The 20,529-nt window shown below is 46.3% G+C and overlaps 1 protein-coding gene across 1 annotated transcript; it reads left to right on the top strand.

Annotated features, from left to right (window-relative positions):
• The first annotated feature begins 2,571 nt into the window (after window positions 1-2,571).
• Window positions 2,572-20,515, top strand: CYP24A1 (cytochrome P450 family 24 subfamily A member 1). The gene is made up of 12 exons (XM_008525204.2): window positions 2,572-3,539; window positions 3,740-3,930; window positions 5,088-5,181; window positions 7,020-7,116; window positions 9,544-9,635; window positions 10,567-10,678; window positions 12,083-12,228; window positions 15,352-15,518; window positions 16,328-16,406; window positions 16,889-17,086; window positions 17,184-17,303; window positions 19,072-20,515. The coding sequence occupies exons 1-11, from the start codon at window positions 3,282-3,284 to the stop codon at window positions 17,292-17,294; spliced, it is 1,545 nt and encodes a 514-aa protein (XP_008523426.1). The 5' UTR covers window positions 2,572-3,281; the 3' UTR covers window positions 17,295-17,303; window positions 19,072-20,515.
• Window positions 20,516-20,529: the final 14 nt, after the last annotated feature.

Raw genomic sequence — 20,529 nt, 5'->3', positions numbered from 1 at the left:
GAGAGTTTTGTGTTTTTCATTGCAGAGAAACCAGCCATTGCTCTCCTAAGGGCTCCTCTGGCCCACCCACATCACACGCGCTCACATATGTGTGCACACACACACTTTGTCATCTGTGCTTGCTTGGTGTGAGGGCAGGAGTATAATTATCCATTCAGGACTTGGTAAGATTTCTCAGAACAAAAGAGGGCCCTGGGCCTGCCTCAGTAATGACGGTGGGCATTTACGAGCCACTTCAAGATCTCTCATCAGTAATTCCCAGCAGGATCCCTGTCAGGATGACTCACAGAGGCTACGTTAGGGACAAGGCTGAGTGAGGGAGAGTGGGTTTCCGGCACCAGGCGCAAAGCAGTCATTTTGAATTTAGCTGCACCTCATGAAGGCTGGCTACGCATTGATGGCCATTAAGTTTCAAAGGACCAGTGTTGCTTTCTTCTGCAATCCAGTATAAACATTACTGAGGACTTTCTCCAATGCACATGAGAAACCACTTCCCTGAAATAGGAATTTTCTTGCTGGCTATTATGAGACTGAGTGCCTGCACTTCCAAGGACCCACCTGGAGTTTACACAGCAACATAGTGCTAACCTCATATGAAAACCTAGCAAATCCGGAATCATTTCCCTTTGTTCTTGAGCACACCTGCAGAGAGAGAAAGAAAGGGGAGAATAAGGGGGGGAAAATTACTCAATGGCTGACATAGCAATAGGAGTTGTCATTTATTGAGCATTCACCATGTGCTAAGCGAGCGGCAGAAGCAAGGCACAGAGTGGGGAACTAAAATGGATCTTCTCTTTGGGACTTTTTTTTTTTTTTGAGGAAGTTTAGCCCTGAGCTAACATCTGCTGCCAATCCTTCTCTTTTTGCTGAGGAAGACTGGTCCTGAGCTAACATTCATGCCCACCTTCCTCTACTTTATATGTGGGAGGCCTGCCACAGCATGGCTTGACAAGTGGTGTGTAGGTCCACACGCGGGATCCGAACAGGCGAACCCAGGGCCGCTGAAGCAGAATGTGTAAGCGTACCGGCTGCACCACCAAGGCAGCCTTGGGGCTATTCTTTTTAACCATCATTAGCGTATGAAACAACATTTGCATCACATAGTCCCACACATACTGACACTACCCACCCTGCTTTGGGAGTATTTCCGATATTCCTGGCTTAAGAAAAAGTGATATAATATAGCATGACATACATGGATGTTTATAGTAGGGGCCCAGGCTAGAATCAGAAAATCTGGGTCTGAATCCCACATGAGCCAATAGTAAGATCTGTGACATTGGGCAAATTATTTAACTCTCTAAACTTCAGTTTTATTTATTTGTTTATTTATTTATTGTTATTGGGCCGAACTAAATAAGAAATGTATGTAAAATGTCCAGCTCAGTGCCTGGTTTATCATAAGCTCTAGAAAGCTTTCATTTGTACACTATGAAACGTATTGTATATAAGATATAGCGTATATCACATATGGTATATAATCTATAGTATATCCTATATAATACGTACTACATAGTGTATAGATAGATAATACATTATATGTAAATTGTATTATGTATCAATAGCTATTATTTTTATTAACAGTCATTAACCTCTCTGGACAATGAAAAAATCTGAAATGACAGTGTTTAAGTTCAAGCTGGCCTACAGAAGGTTTTCAAGAAACAAACTAAAAGTGTACAAGAAGCTTACCAGGGAAGGATTTGCGAACACTAGGGTCAAAACAGATCCAGTCACGTGACTGGAAGGCAGGGCGAGGAAACACGATTTCTCTCAGCTCTTCCCTAGCTGGTGGCAGTTCTTGTATTTAAAACCACTTTAAAACAATCAACAAAAATCTCCAACATCTCTTCCTGAATTAGTAAAACGAGTTCTACTCTTGCCAGCTACGAAGACTCTAGAAATTGTGTGTGTGTGTGTGTGTGTGTGTGTGCGCGGGCGCGCGCCTCGAGCTTGCTTAGGATGGACTTTGTGGAGAGGGGTGGGGATGGCGGGGCCAGGTGGTCTGAAACAGCACGTGCGTATCCTTTGCGCAGAGTCGTCGGTGTCCTAAAAGAGGGAGGGGGCTGATGGACCTGGAGAAGTAGCCCGGCCCCGCCACTGCCAGCCACGCCTTTAGAGCGCATTCCGCGTGCTCATGGTGCTTGCTGACTGCGGACAAGGCTCTGTTGTAGGCACTTTACCTGCATTAGTTCGTTAAATCTTCATAACAACCAAAAAATGGAGCAGCGAGGAAGGAAATTCTACAAACTCACCGGGCCCTCCTTGCCCAAGTTAAGACCCGAAAGTGAAATCCCCTATCACCTGAAATGCTTGCATTTCAGGAAGTCTCAAAACTTCCCCACCTTGGGAGGTGCAGAAAGCGAACTTTCCTCCAAAAAGAGTTCCATCCAGGCTGGCAAAACCTGGCTCCGGGGAGGCGCGCGTGCTCCTGGGGCCCCCGCCAGGCGCCGGCTGCCTTCCCGGGGCCGCACTCGGAGACCTCGCCCGCCCAGCAGCGCGATTGTGCAAGCGCAGGGCTGCAGCCGCGGCCGCCGGGACCGGCTCCTGCCCGCCGGGGGAGGGCGGGGAGGCGCGCCGGGCGCGCACCCGGTGAACTCCCTGCTCAGCGCGCCTGCCGGGGGGGTTATCTCCGGGGTGGAGTCCGCAGCGCTCCCGCCCGGAGAACAGCGCATCGGTCACCCGAGGCCCGGGCGCCCTCGCTCACCTCGCTGACTCCATCCTATTTCCACCTCCGCCCCCAACCCCCGGGCCCCGCGTCCCTGCGGGCCAGGCCAGCTGGGGCCCACTCCGCCCTACTCGGCGCGCTCATTGGCCACCCAAGGCCTGCCCTGTCTCCATAAATACTTGGTCCCCGGAGCATGAAGCATGAAGAGGGACAGGAGGACACCGCAGCGCCAGCAGCATCTCTTCTACTCCTTGACACCTCCACTTCGTGGCTCCAGATCTGGAAGTCAGACTTGCAGACCGGCAGGCAGACCCACATCCTTTTCTTTCCTCTTCCAAGAGCCACTCAACTCCCGGCTGCACTCCTCCAGGCCCCGCGGCCACCGCTCGGGGAACACCGCACCTTGAGCCTGCCTCCCGGTGCAGCGTTGAGCATCCTCGCCAAGGTCCTTTCTGCTGTCTGTCCCTCCTCCGCACCCTCCATCACACCTGCTGGTCCTCTTTGCCTCTCTTTCCCAGAATCGTCAAGCCCCCAAATCCCGCCGGCGCCTCTTTAGCAACCTCGCCCTTGCCGGTCCCCGTGCATTCCCAAGTGCCCGGTCTCCTGCACTGTCATGACCTCCCCCATTAGCAAGAGCCGCTCCCTTGCCGCCTTCCTACAGCAGCTGCGCAGCCTCGGGCAGCCCCCCAGAGCCGTGACATCCAGGGCGTGCGCGCCCGCTCAGCCACGTGAGGTGCCCCTCTGCCCGCTGATGGAGCGCGGCGAGGCGCAGAACGCGGCCGACCTCCCCGGCCCCACCAAGTGGCCGCTGCTGGGCAGCCTGCTGGAGATTCTCTGGAAAGGAGGACTCAAGAAACAGCACGACACGCTGGTAAATGCCTCGTCGCGCCCCAATTCCTTCTCCCCTCCTTTCCCTGCGCTCCAAACCCTCCCCGAGGCAAGCAGCCGGGGCGCACGGGGCGCTCGGGTATCCCGGCAGCGGCGGTCCCCCGGGAGGAAGGAGGAGGGAGAGACGCTCCTGAGACTGCAGGGGATGCGCCCTGACTTCGTGACACGCCCGGCCCGCTGCAGGCGGAGTACCACAAGAAGTACGGCAAGATTTTCCGCATGAAGTTGGGCTCCTTCGACTCGGTGCACCTGGGCTCGCCGTGCCTGCTGGAAGCGCTGTACCGCACCGAGAGCGCCCACCCGCAGCGGCTGGAGATCAAACCCTGGAAGGCCTATCGCGACTACCGCAAGGAGGGCTACGGGCTGCTGATTCTGTGAGTCCAGGCGGCAGGATGGGGCCCGGTGGCGGTGCCTGACGCGGTTGGAAATTGGAAAGGGGTTCCCTGGGCTTGGACCGCTCCTACGCAGGACGAATAGGATAAGCCCCTCCCCGGCGCAGTCGCGGGCTCCTGCATGGGCTAGATTGGGTCGAGGGAGAGCTATGCTGCGCACCCAGCACCTGCCTTCTCTCTGGCGCCTGAGCAGGGCCGTGCCTGTCCTCAAAGAAACGGCAAACAGCATTATGCAAACTGGGGCGTTCAGACTCTTGGGCGAGATGAGGTTCTGAAGTCGGCGTGCTGGGCAAACGTCTTATACAAACAAAATTACCCCTTAGAATTCTGTGTAACCCCTCTTGGGAGCTCAAACGCCAGAACTGACCTTCTTTTGCTTTTGACAGTGACCTTCCTTTCCGGAGAGGAGTGGGGGCTTATGACCCAGGTCTGCTTGGAAAGGGGGAATGAGGAGGGGTGTCAAAGCTGCATTTTAGACAGACAATTGCTATACGGTGATGCGAGTCCTCTGCGTTCTAATCGTTAGCATTTAAGTTAGCACTTTTTTTACTCCCACAATGTAATGCCTCATAGTTGTATTTTTCAGGATATAGTTACTGAAATTAAAAGCCGTAGTAAAGGAGTGGCGCGTCTCAGGCTGTGTGGTCTGCTGCGGGGCACGTGAAAAGGGTGCGTGATGAGAACAGGCTTTTACGACGCCACTGAACCTCTGACTGTGTGTTGTTCAAAGGCAATGGCAGAATTCGGTATTTGAGGTGTTTTGTGAATGTGACAAGATTTTTCCTCAAACAGATTTGGGTTGGTGAGGGGAGCTTGTTCACATGCCCAAGGTCACCGCAGGGACTTGAGACTGCTGACCTCCCAGCCCAGCCCCAGCAAGGGCACCTCAAACGCCCTGAGCCCAAATCATCTGGCTTCCCCTTTCTGGTGCAATCTTTGGCTGGGAGAAAATGCGCTTTTTCATCCTATTGTCAAACCAGTCCAAATATTCCAATGCTCATATTCTCTGGATATTTCTGGGCACGATTATCAGGGTTCATTTGCTTATACTGTTCACACAGTTACAGAGCTGGAGGTGTATCTGCTTTCCCCTTCTTTCTTTTCAGTTTTATCTGAATATAGTTCTGTTTTTCGCCCAGGGAGGGAGAAGATTGGCAGAGGGTTCGGAGCGCCTTTCAAAAGAAACTGATGAAACCGGTGGAAATAATGAAGCTGGACAACAAAATCAATGAGGTTTGTGGGCTGGGGCTCCGGAGGCAGGAAGGGACGTTTATGGGGCTCAAGTCACAGCGACAAAGTACAGAGGGAAGAACAGGCAATTTGGATGATTCAGGGGGCTTCCCTTTCTCCTCATTCCTCTCCTCATGTTTCTCCCCCTAAACCCTCACTCCTCCTCCTCCACTCTCTTTTTAAGTAATATCACAACGAGGGAGCAGTTATGGGCATGGCTTTGGCAGTCCGCAGTCCAGATCTGAACCTCAGCTCTCCAGCCCTTAGCTATGTAACTTGACTATACCATTTAACTTCCCTAAGACTCAAATTCCCAATCTATAACAATTCCCACTCCACAGGTTTGCTGTGAAGATTAAATGGGATAGTACTTACAAAATTCCTAGGAAGTGACATATGAGCTGGGGTTTGCAGGATAAGTAGGAGTCTATAGGCCGGAGAAGGTGGAGAAAGGCATTCAGGCAGAGAGAATAGCCTGCTGAAAATCTGGGGGCATGAGATGGCATGGTGTGTTCAGAGAACGGTCCATTCAGTGCAGGTGAAGTGAGGCTTTCTCTGAAATGATGCTGGACAGAAGGCAGATCTTGACAATGTTTTTGTGCCGTGCTAAGGTATTCAGACATTCTCTTTAGCCAACGGGGGGCCAAAGGAGGAGAGAGTCAAGCGTATAGCAACCTCTTTTCAGTCCTGTTCACTCTGGGTGTTTATTTTGAACTGGACCCATATGGGATCGTATAGGTAACAGATCACAAACTCAGAAGCTTCCGGGGGCCAGGGAGCTAATATAAACGTGTAAGGCAGGCCCAGTAGGGATCTTAGCAAACAGAACAGTGCGTGCCCGTAGAGGGGACAGCTGCCCCACCTCCAGCAATGACTGCTCACGGGATCCCAGTGTCGCCAGATCTTGTAATTATTATTATTTTTTGATGAGTAGTGGAAAATTCATATGTTCCTGTGAAATCTCTGGATTTTTTATGGTAACAAATTCAGGGAACTTTTTAGTGCCCTGTGTAGGCAAACTAACCATGCCCCTTGGTTACATCTGTGGGCTTTGTAGTCACATTTACCTTCTTTCAAGCCCCATAGGGCCACTTCACAGCTGTGTGTCCAAGGGGGCGTGCCTCAGCCTCCCTCTGAGCCTCAGTCTTCTCATCTGTTACCCAGGAGCTGGGAGGGACAACAGGACTTCCCGGCTCATGAGGGAGTTGTGAGGAGCAGCTCAGAGAACACACTCCATGTAGTGCTCGGTTCAATACAAGCCTTGTTAAATGCGAAGCATTAGTCATCTAAAACCCTGATTTTGGAAGCTGGCATCTGGAAGCCTTCCATGACTTGCCCAAGGTCACGGAGCCATTTAGTGAATGAGCTGCATCCAGAATTTGCAGATTTCTTGGCTCCAAGTTCAACATGCTTAACACAATTCCAGCCAGTGAGGAGATGTGAGTTTGCTCACGTGTGGAAGGGACCAGCCCTCGGGATGGTTACAGCAGCAGCATCCTTGAGATGTTGTGCTGTCAGGGACACTTACCTGATGCCTCCTTCGTGGTTTAGTCCCCATTCTGTTTAGAAGAAATGTTTTCTTTTTCTTTAAATTTAGATCAAAAGCTGAAACTTAAGCTTCGAGGTAGCTGCAGGAAAAGCTCAGGAAATAACCCAGGATAAGGTTGTTAGGATGAAAGGTGAGCAACCAGGGAGAGCGCATAATGAGTGTTGCCTCTGCGTGAATAACGTCATGGGCAATGAATGCACAGGGTAGCAAGCCTGCAGTTAGCGTACTAGCTCTAAACTTTTGTTTTTCTTCAATGACTCAAATGCATCTCTTGTGATTTCTTTCTTTTAAGGTCTTAGCTGATTTTGTGGGTAGAATAGATGAGCTGTGTGATGAAAGAGGCCACATTGAAGACTTGTACAGCGAACTGAACAAATGGTCATTTGAAAGTAAGTTGTCTTCACAGTCTTGTTCATTTGATTTTGCAAGTGATTTTGCGGATAAAATGTGGCTCTATGGACAGCTTTTCTGTGATCATATACTAACGGTCCAGAAAAGGCCATGGCAGCCTTTCAGGCACTTAAGTTATGCTTCTCACTATGGGTTGTTTATTTAGTCATTCAACAAACATTCATTAAACACCTGCTATGTGCCAGACACCATGCTTGGTACTAGGGACAAGCAGCAAACAAGACAGTCAACATCCCTGATCACATGGAGCTTAGATTCTAGCAGGGGTGACAATCAACAAGTAAATGCATTTTAATATATACTCTGCCAAGGGGTAGGGGAGTTAAGAAAGAACCTAGGTGCCTAGATGAGGCAAGTCTGCTTTGGTCAGGAGACGTTTGAGACAAGACCTAAAGGAAGAGAAGGAGTAAGCCACAAGGGTATCTGTGGGTAGATTGTTCCCGAGGAGCTGGGATGTTCAAATGCCCTGAGGTGGAAGCATTCCCCATGCCTTTGAGGAACTCTGAGGATGTTAGTATGAATGGATCGTAGGGGAGGGAAGGAGGAGCTGAGAAAGATCAAGTCAGGGCATGTAGGTCCTGGCAAGAACTTCTAGTCTGAGTCAGATGGGGCACCACGGAGGGGTCCTAACAGAAGGAGGCATGATCACAGTCTCCATGGATCCCTCTGGGAATAAAAGCAGAGCCCCACCTGGATGGGCCTGCTGCCCAGTTGGGGTGCAGGCAAGGGAGCGGACAGTTTCGGTCGAGTGAGTGAGCACCTGACTGAGGTGGAAGGTTGTGGGAGAGTCTGAGAGGGCTGCCTCAGCTGAGCTTGGTCAGGGAATGCTTCATGGAGGTGGTGCCGTCTGAGCTAAGGCCTGGTGGATGGGTAGGAGTTGGCCAGGTGAAAGTGAGGGAAGGAGGAATGTTCCAGGCAGAAGGAACAGAGAGTGTTCTGTTGCAGGCACAGTAGAGGAGCTCAGAATGATGGCAGCACGTCCTGCAAGGGAAGGGCCTGGCGAGGGCGGAGGATGGGGGAAATCCATACACCAGCAATCGATGTTTGGCTTTGAGCCTGGGAGTAGCTGGGAATGATAGTAGAGTGCTTTTAGCAGGAGAGTGTCGTGGTCTGATTTGCTGAAAGGATCGCTCTGGCTGCTGGTGTGAGGGATCGGAGAGGGTACCCCAAGATGGAGACTTTGTCGCGACTGTCTCCCTCATGACATCAGCCTCACTTTAAAGTTTTGGGCAGTCATCTTAGCATGTTAGAAAGCTCCATGCAAATAGGAAATCCACAGAAGGTGTTAAGGGAAAGAGGAGTAAAGAGAGGGAGTGATTACAGAAGAGAAAAGAAGTGTATGATTTGGAATTTTCTGCTGGTAATACCCAAATTAAGGAGTATTGAATGCATTGAGTTGCAAATCGAAGAAAACCTGACTAGGGTAGTTTAAAAGTTATTGTCCAGCATTATGAGAAGTCTGAAGGAAGGCAGTCGCCAGCTGGCACTCAATGTTGTCATCAGGGACTCAAGCTCATGCTTTCTTTTACTCATCCATACTTAGCTTGTTGGCTTGTGCAAAATGGCTACACTCCTCCTGGCCTCACCTCTGCATTCTAGGCAAAAACAAGAAGGAAAGAGGGAAGAGCTAAGCCAACCATACCTGTCCCCCTTTATTAAGAAAGAAAATGAGGGCCAGCTCGGTGGCCTGGTGGTTAAGTTTGTGTGCTAGGCTTCAGGAGCCCAGGGTTCATGGGTTCGGATCCTGGGCACGGACCTACACACCACTCATCAAGCCATGCTGAGGCAGCATCCCACATATAAAAATAAAGGAAGATTGGCACAGCTCAGCAACAATCTTCCTCACAAAAAAAAAAAAAGCAAATGAGTATTTCCCTAGGTCTTAGTGGCCAACCCTGGATCATGTGGCTGCTCTGGCTGCTACAGGAAGCCTGGGAATTCAGGGAACAGAACTGTCATCAGAGTCTTCCATCATTCCTACTTTATTGCCTGAGGACTGAAACACTGACAGCCTAAATAAAATCGGGGCTCTCTTAGGGAAGAAGTGGGAAAGGAGTATTGAGTAGGCTGTTAACAATGTCTGCCACACGTGATATCAGGGATAAACCATGGCAAAAGCAAGATATTCCAGGAGAGGTTCATGCATGTATAAAACCAGCTACATGGGCACAGTGCACTTCTGACCTGGAGGTTCTGCAGGGGGCGGGTCATTACACCCGCAGATAATTTCTAGAAAGAGAAGAAAGTGATCACGCCCCTTTCTCCCAGACTCTTTGCCTTTCCTCTGCGTTCTTAGACAAGGCCTCACTTCTACAAGAGACAGAATCGAGCCTTCCGTAGCCAGCTAATCACACACTCCAGCATGACTGTGATTGTGTAACGGTGTTGACTGTTTTAAATAACAGGCATCTGCCTGGTGCTGTATGAGAAGAGATTCGGGCTCCTCCAGCAGAACGCAGGGGCTGACGCTCTGAACTTCATCGCGGCCATCAAAACAGTAAGCAGCCACTCGGGGCGGGCGCTTTTCCTGATTGATCTTTCACAGAACTGAACAAACGTGCCTCACAGTGTTTCCCCAGGAGTGGCACACACACCTGCTCTCTTACAGCCGTTAGGGTCCATTTTAACGTGTGTTCTGTATTTTCATGTATGTACGTTCGTGGCTGAACATATAATAAAGCATGTTAAACGATTGTTTAGGCAAAGCTAAAGTAGATATTTCAGTTAAAGTTCAGCTGATTAAAAGTACTATTTATAAAAGAGTCTGCAAATGTTCAGATTTTAAATTTTAATTTAGGTCTTACGCGGATATGGTAGACACCGTGAAAACGGTTTAGGAATGGCTGAAGTTCGCAGATGATTGGAAATTGAAGTAAATATGAAAATCATAGTTTTCCTTCTTTTTTATTTTTATGTTTAGGTTGTAAGATGAAAATTTTTCTTGAACACATCTAGTGGAAAATCATCCCAAAGATGAATTTCAATCTGTCCCTGGGGTGGGGTGGTATAGCTTCCAGGATTGGTGCAGAGAGGCCTGGGGCCTCCTTTGAATCCAGCCCTTGGGGGAGCCCTGTTTGGGGGTGGTTGTTTAGAATGCTCCTCTTGGGGGCCGGCCCGGTGGCGCAGCGGTTAAGAGCGCACATTCCCCTTCAGAGGCCCAAGGTTCGCCGGTTCGGATCCCGGGTGCGGACATGGCACCGGTTGGCAAGCCATGCTGTGGCAGGTGTCCCACATATAAAGTAGAGGAAGATGGGCATGGATGTTAGCTCAGGGCCAGTCTTCCTCAGAAAAAAGAGGAGGATTGGCAGCAGATGTTAGCTCAGGGCTAATCTTCCTAAAAGGAAAAAAAAAAAAAGAATGCTCCTCTTAGAGCAAAAGTTGTCTTTGAGAGGAGAAGCGGGCGTGAAAAGGTGTTTGCTTCCTCACAGATGATGAGCACGTTCGGGAGGATGATGGTCACCCCAGTCGAGCTGCACAGGACCCTCAACACCAGGGTCTGGCAGGCCCACACGCAGGCCTGGGACACCATTTTCAAGTCAGGTAATCTGGCCACACACGCCCGGCAGCCCTGTCTCTGGAGCTGCTGCTGGAAGGTCTGGAATGATCTTCTTGGCCTGACCACCTTGATCCTTCAGTGGAGTTGTGCCTACCGATTCTTTAGGCTTTGCAAAGACCTGGGTCTGGGGATCGCCTGGTGTAGATGAATTCTAAGGGAAAGGCAGGAGGCAGCTTTCTGTGGTCTTCTTTGGGAACGAGGAGTGGTTAAAAGCCAGGCCTTTGGAATCAGAGATACCTGGGTTCAAGCTCTGCCATTGGTGCGGTGGGTTGGCCAAATGTGCTATCTCCTTTTCATCCTCAGTTGTCTTGCCTCCAAAATGGGCTAATAATAATAATGATAATACCTACCTGGATGCAACTATTTCTAGGTCTAATATAGATAACGTAAAATCCTGGCATATCACAATATCTCAATGGATCAGAGCTATTTCTGCTACATTATGGAGGGAATAGTTGGTGCTAGGTGTTGTTCTATCAGTATACACACACACGCACACACAGTCATTTAATTCTCGCAAAAAACCTGTAAGGTAGATCCGTCTATTTGCCCCGAGTGACAGAACTGAGGCACAAAGAAGTAACTTTCTCAAGATAACATGCTCGCTGATGGCAAAGCCATGGCTTGAAGCTGGGCAGAAGGGCTCCCAAAGCTCAGACAGACTCCAACCGCTGTATCATTTATTGTCATTGCTATTATTATTGCCATCATCACCGTTATTATTTTTCTGGTGGTGGTTTATATAAAGGATTGAAGTGAGGGAGACACATGCCCAGAAGGTACTCTACAAACATTAGAAATTTTTACCATTATTGTCAACACGCATGGGCACTGCACTTGTGTGTGTGTGTATGTTTAATAACTTAGGGGAGGGGATTCTCCCCTCCTCTACTGCCAAGATTTGGGAGCCAAATCCCACTTTGCCTGTATTAGTGACCATATGAGCCAGACCCCTGGATCTGGGACCAAGTTCTGATTCCGAGGGCAGTCCCAAGTCCAACCTCTGTCTCACGATGCTCTCTTCTAAGCTCCCAGCTCTGACTACTCAAAATGTGACCGGCAGACCAGCAGCATCAGCACCCCTGGGAGCCGGTTAGAAATGCAGGTTTCCAGGCTCACCCCAGACCCCTGATTCAGAATCTGCATTTTAAGAAGATGCCCAGGTGGTTCTTGTGCACATTAAGGTTTGAGAAGCCCTACTCGTGTGGGCATTGATCAACCCTTGCCAGCTTAACAGCAAGGCCATCTGAGCTTGTCTAACAAATTGTCAGTGTCCCTGAAAAGACCCTTTAGATGTTGCAAGGAGGATTTGATCTGAGGTTCCTTTTCGTTCTTTTCCTCATCCTAGTTTTCAGCTAACTTCCTCTCCCTTTTCTCTGCTCCAATAGTCAAATCTTGTGTCAACAACCGATTAGAAAAATATTCGGAGCAGCCCAGCGTGGATTTCCTTTGTGATATTTATCACCACAATCAGCTTTCAAAGAAAGAGTTGTACGCTGCTGTCACAGAGCTCCAGCTGGCTGCAGTAGAGACGGTAAGAGTGGGCCTGATTTTAGTTTGCTAAATAAACAGTCTGTAAAATCTTTTTCGTGATGAATTTTAACTTGTCATTCAACTCACTCGTGGTGATTAACTGAACCCTGACTTGGCAAAATAAAAAGTCTCCTCCTGGATGTTGAGTGAGGCCCAATGCACAGGCTTTGTACTTAGACATATGGTGGAAGGATTCATGTCCTCTGGTGACGAAAATCCAGAGCAGGGTCCCAGTGCCATGACAGATGTGCGCACCGCCATGGGAAGTCAGAAGCAGCAAGATTCCACCCCATAGCCACATAGTCGAGGTTTCTAAAATTTGGGTATATTTTAGATGGTTGCACGTTACCCCTAAACTTCGTCTATCATTTATCATAAAAATATTGGGATACTCTCTGCCAGTCCAGTAATATTTTTTTCTGCTTAAAATTGTAAATATAGTGAGTTTGGGAAAAGTTGGTTTCAATTTAAGTGAAACAGCTAATTTTAAATATCAAAATTCTGTGCCTGATGTGGCTGATACTCCCAGTAAATACTCAGTGCAGCCAGACTCCAAACACCAGTTCTGACAAGCATCCAGGTGGTTTAGTTGTCTTTGATTCCTTCTTCGAGCTGTCGTGGGACAGGTGCATGTTAATATCCCTGACAGGCGCAACATCTCATACACCTGTAGTCTCTGAGAAGAATGTTCCTAGTTCATTTCTTTTCCTTGTTTTCTCCTTTCTGTAGTGTTTCTGTAGCCTGAAGAAAAAGTAGGGTTTTCTGTATCATGGGGAATAGCAAGGTTGTAGTTTCTCCTCATGCCCCAGAAGGCCGTCGACAGAGGAAATTAATTCCAGCTCACCTTCCTATCGACTCACTTATCCTGAGTGTTGACTCACTGATCCTTGGAGGATCAAAGGAAAGCTTCACCCATTCTTTTCTTCCCCCACTGGAATGCGCGCTCCAGGAGGGTGATGACTTGGTTTCTCCCCTGCTGTATTTCCAGGATGTGGAATAGCACTTGGCCTATAGTAGCTACTTAGTAAACACTTGTTCAATAAATGAAAAAATTCAGGAACTCTTGAGTGCCTACTCTGTGCCAGGCACTGTTCCAGGTGCTTGAGAGACCACCATGAGCCAGAGACAAAGGTCCTCACCTTCATGGAACTTAAATGCTAATGGAGAAGATAGACAATAGACATGTAAACAAACAAGTAAATATGATCATTCCAGATAGTGGTGCGGAACATAGAGGAAACCATCAGGGTCTTGTAACAGAAAGAGATGGAGATGGCGGGGTGGGGTTCCCTTGCTGAAGAAGTGATACTGGAGCTGACTCTGGAATGAGAAGGGATGATCTGGTGGAAGAGCACTCCATAGAGAGGAAACAGCAGGTGCAAAGGCCCTGGGGCAGGAAGAGGGATGGAGCTGGAGACCTAGAAAATGTGGTCAAGTTGACATTGGAGAAGTCAAGGCGCCATGTTAACCAGGAGTCTTAGCGAGGCATTGGGATATCATTACACCAGTGATGGAAAGCTCTGGGAGGGTTTTAAGCAAAGGAGTAGCCTGATCAAATTTATGTTTTGTAAAGTGGGCTCTGGCTGCTGGGTGGAGAATGCACCTAGCAGAGGGAGAGTGGAAGCAAGAAGGCCAGCAGTCTCCTCCATGGAGGTAGAGCTGGGATAGTTTGCATCAGTGAGTTTTCTCAGGCCGCTTGCCTGGATTCAGCCGTTGCCATTATACTCACAGGCCTGGGCTGTCTTACAGGGCTTTGGTGAAAGCTGCAGTTATCTGCCTTTCGGGAACTCTATTTGGCATTTGCGGTAAGGTACCCACTGATATGGTTAAATGTTTCTTTTTTAGTCCTGGGAAGTCGCATTTGGAAAATCAGAGAAATTTGAAAGTGTATCTAGTTTGGTGGCTGCGCCCTCTTCCTGTTTTGTAAATTGGACTCGTAATACTGCCGGCTCAGTGTATTTGCAGCTGAGCCTGCCGGCCTCTGACATGAGGAAGCCTGCCTCAGAGCATCTTCTTCCAAAAATAATAGATACCATTGGCTCCAAAGCGTCTTGCACTCTGCTCGTTTACATGAGTGGGACATGGCACTTAGCAAAAGCGTCTTCATGTCTGCAGAGGGAGGACACAACGACCATTTTTACAGGAATATTTGGCTTAAATTAGCTAAAAAAAGGCCTAAAAAACAAATACGTATGACTACCAGTGGTGAAGATTATGAAGCTAAAAGCTACCCTGGCTGTTTCTGCCAATATTTTTTTCTCTTCTCATTGCCTTTGGAAAGGAAATAAAAGATGCCACTTAAAAGGCAATGAGCCTTTGTCAGAAACTGTGGCTGCTTCCTTGAAATATTCAACTTGAAGCTAGAATTTCTTATTTTCGGGTTGGCACCCTCCTTTGAGGGCTCTTTGCATGTGGCTGAAACCCTGAGTATAGACAATGCCTTTATATTTTTGCGGTAACGTTTTAGGGTGTGGCAAAAAAAGGCTTTCTTTTAAATTCCAGACATGCAGTTTCTTGTGCATTTGCACTGTAAAATTAACAAAAAAGCAAACTCTTATTAGCAATACTCGTAGGATCTCCATCCCTGTGTCTCCACTTAATTTTTATAGCAGTTTTTTTCCTTTAAACAATTCTTTAATTAAACTTTTTTTATTTTAAGATAATTAGAGATTTGCATGCAGTTCTAAGAAAAAATCGAGAGGGGTCCTTTGTATCTTTCACCCAGTTTCCCCCATGATAACATCTTGTATAACAGTAACTCATTATCATAACTGGGAAATTGACATGGCTACAATCCAGCCGTCTTGTTTTCATTCACTAGTTTTATGTGCACTCCTTTGTCCTCAATTTTTATATCAAACTATATTTTGAGTTTATATTAAAACCCTAATACAGCTGATTATTTAAAGGATTCTATTTTGACTCCCTCAGTAAGTAAGCTATCCTTCATTGATGTTTTGTAAAAGAAATCTGACTTTTCATATATTGTACTTGTGTAAGGCACAGCAAATAAGGACACATGGAAAAGCATCACTAACATATTGGCGTCACCTTTTGTTCAGCTCATACTGGTTGTAAGGCAGTTTATTGCAGAAACTCAAGTTTGTGTCCATTTGGCTTTCAGACAGCAAACAGCTTAATGTGGCTTCTCTACAATTTATCCCGCAATCCCCACGTGCAACAAAAGCTTCTAAAGGAGATTCAGAGTGTGCTGCCTGAAAATCAGATACCACAGGCCGAGGATTTGAGGAATATGCCATATTTAAAAGCCTGTCTGAAAGAATCTATGAGGTGAGCACTCAGGCCCAAGCCAATATAAATATGTTGGAAAGCTCTTCTCTTAAGTACATAATAAGGGGCCCCTCTCCCATAGACAGCTCCCACAGTGGATTCATAAACATTTATCAAACTGCAAAAAAAGAGCCTTAGGACCATATTCCTTTTCTATTACTCATTTCCTAAATCATTTGGGCAACTTCTATTAAATCTTGGAAAGTCAGTGCCTTCCCCTTTAAATCAGTAATAATAAAACTCTAATGAGTGCTGTGGGCACTAATTAAGATTGGAGGCATGATTGAAGGCTCTGAGATGAAAGCTCAGCTAGGGAACCATATTATTATATGATAAGACATAGAGACATCTTTGTTTTTGAGCCTCTGGGATAAAATGTTCTTTTTAAATTCTTTTTACACCCTTTCTGGAAAACAAAAACTCACAGCCCCTTAGGATGAGAAGGAAACAGCTTTAACTTCATGAAGGGTGGATAGGAGAAACCTAGAGCAAACATCCAGCTTAAGGTGCAGCATGAAAACGTACACAGTTGAAGTCTGGATTGAAAGAGGGAAAACCAGTGTTAACAGCGGCTCAGCAGGCTTGTGCTGGGGGTTTAACCAACACAAGACGACAGGAATCCAAACAGGAGGTGTAAATATTGAGCAGAAAGAAACAGAACTTCTTTATGAGGAGTTGGGATCCTGTTCTCTTTTTGAGGATGAAGTTAGGCAGCACTATTTGTTTAACCAGAATCTGCATTCCCATCCACCTTGGAGCCAGGACTTGGTCTGTGGCCACGTGGACATCTTTGATCTTGTTTTTTTCAGGCTTACCCCGAGCGTGCCATTTACAACTCGGACCCTTGACAAGGCGATAGTCTTGGGTGAATATGCTTTACCCAAAGGAGTAAGTAGAATTTGTACAGTCTGTACCTTGCAGAGCTTTGAAAGATATACTTTCCAAATATTCATCAGATCTCCCTAAAATTTTTTACTGGGAGAGCATTCACTTTGGAAATACGTAGATTCTAGGGCATAGTTGCACAGTATAGTATTGGGAGTCGTGGCTGGAGACAGAGAGACCTGGATTCACGCAGAGCCTGGAGTGACTTACATCACCTCCGTGAGCCTCAGCTTTCTCGTCTGTAAAATGGGGTCATAATAGAATCTACCACGTGGGGTTGTTATGAGAAAGCAATACAAAATTTGTAAGTTCTTTACCTATTTGTTACCTGGCACATTTCAGGCACTCAGTACATTTGGCAACCATCATTATTACAAATTTGTGGGTTACTTTTACGTTTAGAAGGTGATCACTTTTGTGAATTTTGCTATTCCAACATTTTCTTCTGTTTAACTTAAATGCTCTGTGTTCTTCTGTGTCTTTAGACAGTGCTGATGCTAAATACCCAGGTGTTGGGATCCAATGAAGAAAATTTTGAAAATTCAAGTGAGTTTAGGCCTGAACGGTGGCTTCAAGAGAAGAAAAAGATTAATGCTTTTGCACATCTTCCATTTGGCGTCGGGAAAAGAATGTGCATTGGCCGCCGATTAGCTGAGCTCCAGCTCCACTTGGCTGTCTGCTGGGTAAAACCCTGTCTGGATTTCTGCACTTGTGTTCTGCGTTATTCCACAGGGCGGGACAGGAGGGGTAATCCTGCTTTTTTGTGCACGTGTGTTCCAGATCATCCGCAAATATGACATCGTGGCCACGGACAATGAGCCTGTGGAGATGCTGCACCTGGGCATCCTGGTGCCCAGCCGGGAGCTCCCCATCGCTTTCTGCCAGCGATAAGAGGCTCAGGTGAGCATCTAGGGAGCTGTGGATGACCAAGGGGTGAGCCAAGCTCGGAAGTCAGCCAGACTCGGGTTTGAATCCCTGCTCGCCACTGATTCAAGGGGTGACTAAATACTTAGCCCAGAGTCTGTCATCAACCAGCTGCTCAGTAATGCAAGCTGCTGTTAGAGTTTTTGCATGTGAATATCGGGGGAGGACAAGCTTTTTCTGTAAAGGGCCAGTTGGCAAATATTTCAGGCTTTGCTGGCAGTAAGCGTCTCTCACATCCACTTAAATCTGCCTTGCAGCTTGAAAGCAGCCTCAAACAGTTTGTCGATGAATACGTGTGACGGTTGTATTAGTCTTCCAGTGCTGCCGTAGCAAATTACTAAAACTTGCATTATATAGCACACATTTATTACCTTATGTAGGTCAGAAATCTGACGCAGCTCTTACTAGGCTGAAACCAGGTGTCAGCAGGGCTGCGTTCCTTTCTAGAGGTCTAGGGAAGAATCCATTCCTTGGCCAGTTTGTGTTGTTGCAGAATTTAGTTTCCTGTGGTTGTAGGACTGAGGTCCCCATTTTCTTGCCGTCAGCTGAGGCCTATTCTCAGCTTCTAGAGGCCACCCACATTCCTTGGCCCATGACCTCTTCCTCCACCTTCAAAGTCAGCCGGAGGGAGTTGAGTCCCTCTCCATGCTTTGACTCTCTCCTCCTCCTTCTGTCGAATCTCTCTGACAGGACACTATTTGGGATAATCTCCCCACCTCGAGGTCCATAACCTTCATCACACCTGCAAAGTTCCTTTTGCCGTGCAAAGTAACATATACACAGGTTCTGGGGATTGGAGCATAGGCATTTTTTGAGGGCCATTATTTGTCTACCAACACTATGTTCCCAAAAAACTGTATTTATAAAAACAGGTGGTAGGCCTTATTTGACCACAGGGCCTTGGTTTACATACTCCTGGCATATAAGGGTATACATTTACCAGCCTATATTAAATATAGTGTAATACTTTCTTCTGCAGTATACCATTTTCTACCTTTTCTGACAATATAGGTGTTCTCATACCATCTTCACAACTTTTGTCATATCCATATACCGACTACTATTTAATTACTACTTCATTATTTTCTTCAAATGAACACAGGTGTAATAGTATACTTTAGCCTTATTCCCAAGCAATAATTTCCTGGGTGAAATGCTATGCTTGTCAATGTCGTTATTTTCCCCAACTACACAATGAAATGAATTTTTAACTATTAAAGTGATAAAAAGTTAACCTGGGAAACCTCTAATATCATCTTCTGTGGAAATAGAACATTTCCGACATACGGCTTTACAGAATTGCCTGTCACTATTCACACCCGGTCTCAATCACTCTGCCCTGTGAACAGCAGCTCCTAGACTTTGCCTGGAACTGGTTGCTGTTTGCTGACTGCATGTTACGGGGTATTTGCTGATGGATAGATTATTTTGGGAAACACGCAGTTATAGATGAAATTTCTGAATAAGGCCCAAATGAACTCCTCTGTAAGCATCTGGTACCACTAGGCAATTGTCAGATTCTGAGCATCCAACAGAGCTGAATCGAGTAGCATAACGACGGAAATCTAGGTTAATTTAGAAACTCCCAGGCATTAGCGAGGACAGCACCACGTTTATCACAGTGGACCACACCTTGGGCAAGAGCCTGTGGCACTTTTGGTTTTAGCATTTATTTTTTGCTAATAATTCCTCTTATTTAGTTACATTTCTTTGATATATAATTGGGATATACTTTATTTTCCAGAATTTTTTTTTTTTTTTTTACGAAGACCAAAAACAGCAATTTTTATTCTCCTGGAAGAATGGTGCTTATGACTTCTACATTCCTGGAAGGCAAACCTCAAAAGCCAGAGCACGAAGCAGCCCATAAGAACATTTAGACACAGATGTCTATACTCTGTCTTCTGTGCAATTGTTCCAGAAGCTGTACTGTCCATATAGATGATGGTATTTATTAAGGTTGTATCTGACTCAGGGAAGTGGATTCCAAGCAGAATCCGAGGCGCTCTCAGGGTATATACTGCTGGCTTACGCTTAACCGATGTCAGCACCACCCGGACTTACATAGAATTGTCCATGATCCTCTTTTCTCTTGCATCTTCCATGACATGAAAGGGACGCTGAGCGCTTGTCAGTTAGTCTGGTAAAAGCCACTGAATGTTTCTGTTCCTGCCCTACCAAATTCGCTGCTTGACTCTTCTCAGGATTAAGTGTACATTTCTCAACGGAAGGGCTGCCACAGCTCAGTTTTCTGGAGCTCGGGGTATTATGGACAATCCATTTATTCTAACTCCATTTAATGTAGTATTTGGGAAAATACTTGCTAATAATGTAAGCAAAGTTAAATGTTGGTTAAAGTTAGCAGGCCCCCAGGAAACTGTGTTTTTCCTGTGTTGAAATGAAAACACCAGGAAATTAGAAAATATCTCTATTTTAAGAAGTACTTGAATGAAGTCAAAACCTCTTATCTAAGAATATCTTGATGATTGACTGTGACATCATTTTGTTAAAGGACCCTGAAATCTTTTATTTAGTTAATGTATTTCCTCTGTGGCATTAAGGAGCAGATCAACAGGTTTCAAATTGTGTGTGTGTATGTTCTGATGGCAGTTTGCTTAAGTCAGACTTAAAAACATATATGGTGTTTGATTCAGGATCTGTGGTAAAGTTCAGTCACAGCTTAAAAATGTTCAGTGTGATCTTAAGAAAGGGACTTCCCCTGCCTCAATTTTCCCATGTATAAAATGGTACAGTAGTAAAATGTGCATACATTATAGATTCACCATGTAACACTTGTTATGTGATTTGAACTTCTTGGGGAAAATATGATTTTATAAATGGAAAATGTATAGACATTTATGCAATACTTATAAAACTTTCTAAAAAATTGTGTTTGCATATGGTTTATTTTCACATATTTTCACTACCGCGTTTCCTAAAAGCAGACGGTGGATCTCTGTATATTTGATAAAGATTTCTTTTTAGTTTATATTTTTAGACTATTTCAGAAGTATACATTCATATCTTCATATTTTAATAAGTATGTACATATAACTAGAATAAGTATATGCTTTCTCCCTGCTGTGGAATTACATGTAGGATTATAAATCCACCTGTGTTGTCAGATTTCATCTGTGTGTCTTCTTTGAATTCTCTGAAAGTAAGAATAAAAGTTTAAAAAAATTCGAGATGTTTCCTCTTT

Source organism: Equus przewalskii, chromosome 21, assembly GCF_037783145.1.
Source record: "Equus przewalskii isolate Varuska chromosome 21, EquPr2, whole genome shotgun sequence".
Classification (NCBI taxonomy): domain Eukaryota; kingdom Metazoa; phylum Chordata; class Mammalia; order Perissodactyla; family Equidae; genus Equus; species Equus przewalskii.
This window is presented reverse-complemented; position numbering and strand designations above follow the sequence as displayed.

Coding starts and splice junctions, on each gene's coding strand:
- CYP24A1 (XM_008525204.2), top strand. CDS start 3,282: ATGACCTCCCCCATTAGCAAGAGCCGCTCCCTTGCCGCCTTCCTACAG. Junction 3,540..3,739: donor AGAAACAGCACGACACGCTG/GTAAATGCCTCG, acceptor GGCCCGCTGCAG/GCGGAGTACCACAAGAAGTA. Junction 3,931..5,087: donor GGCTACGGGCTGCTGATTCT/GTGAGTCCAGGC, acceptor TTTTTCGCCCAG/GGAGGGAGAAGATTGGCAGA.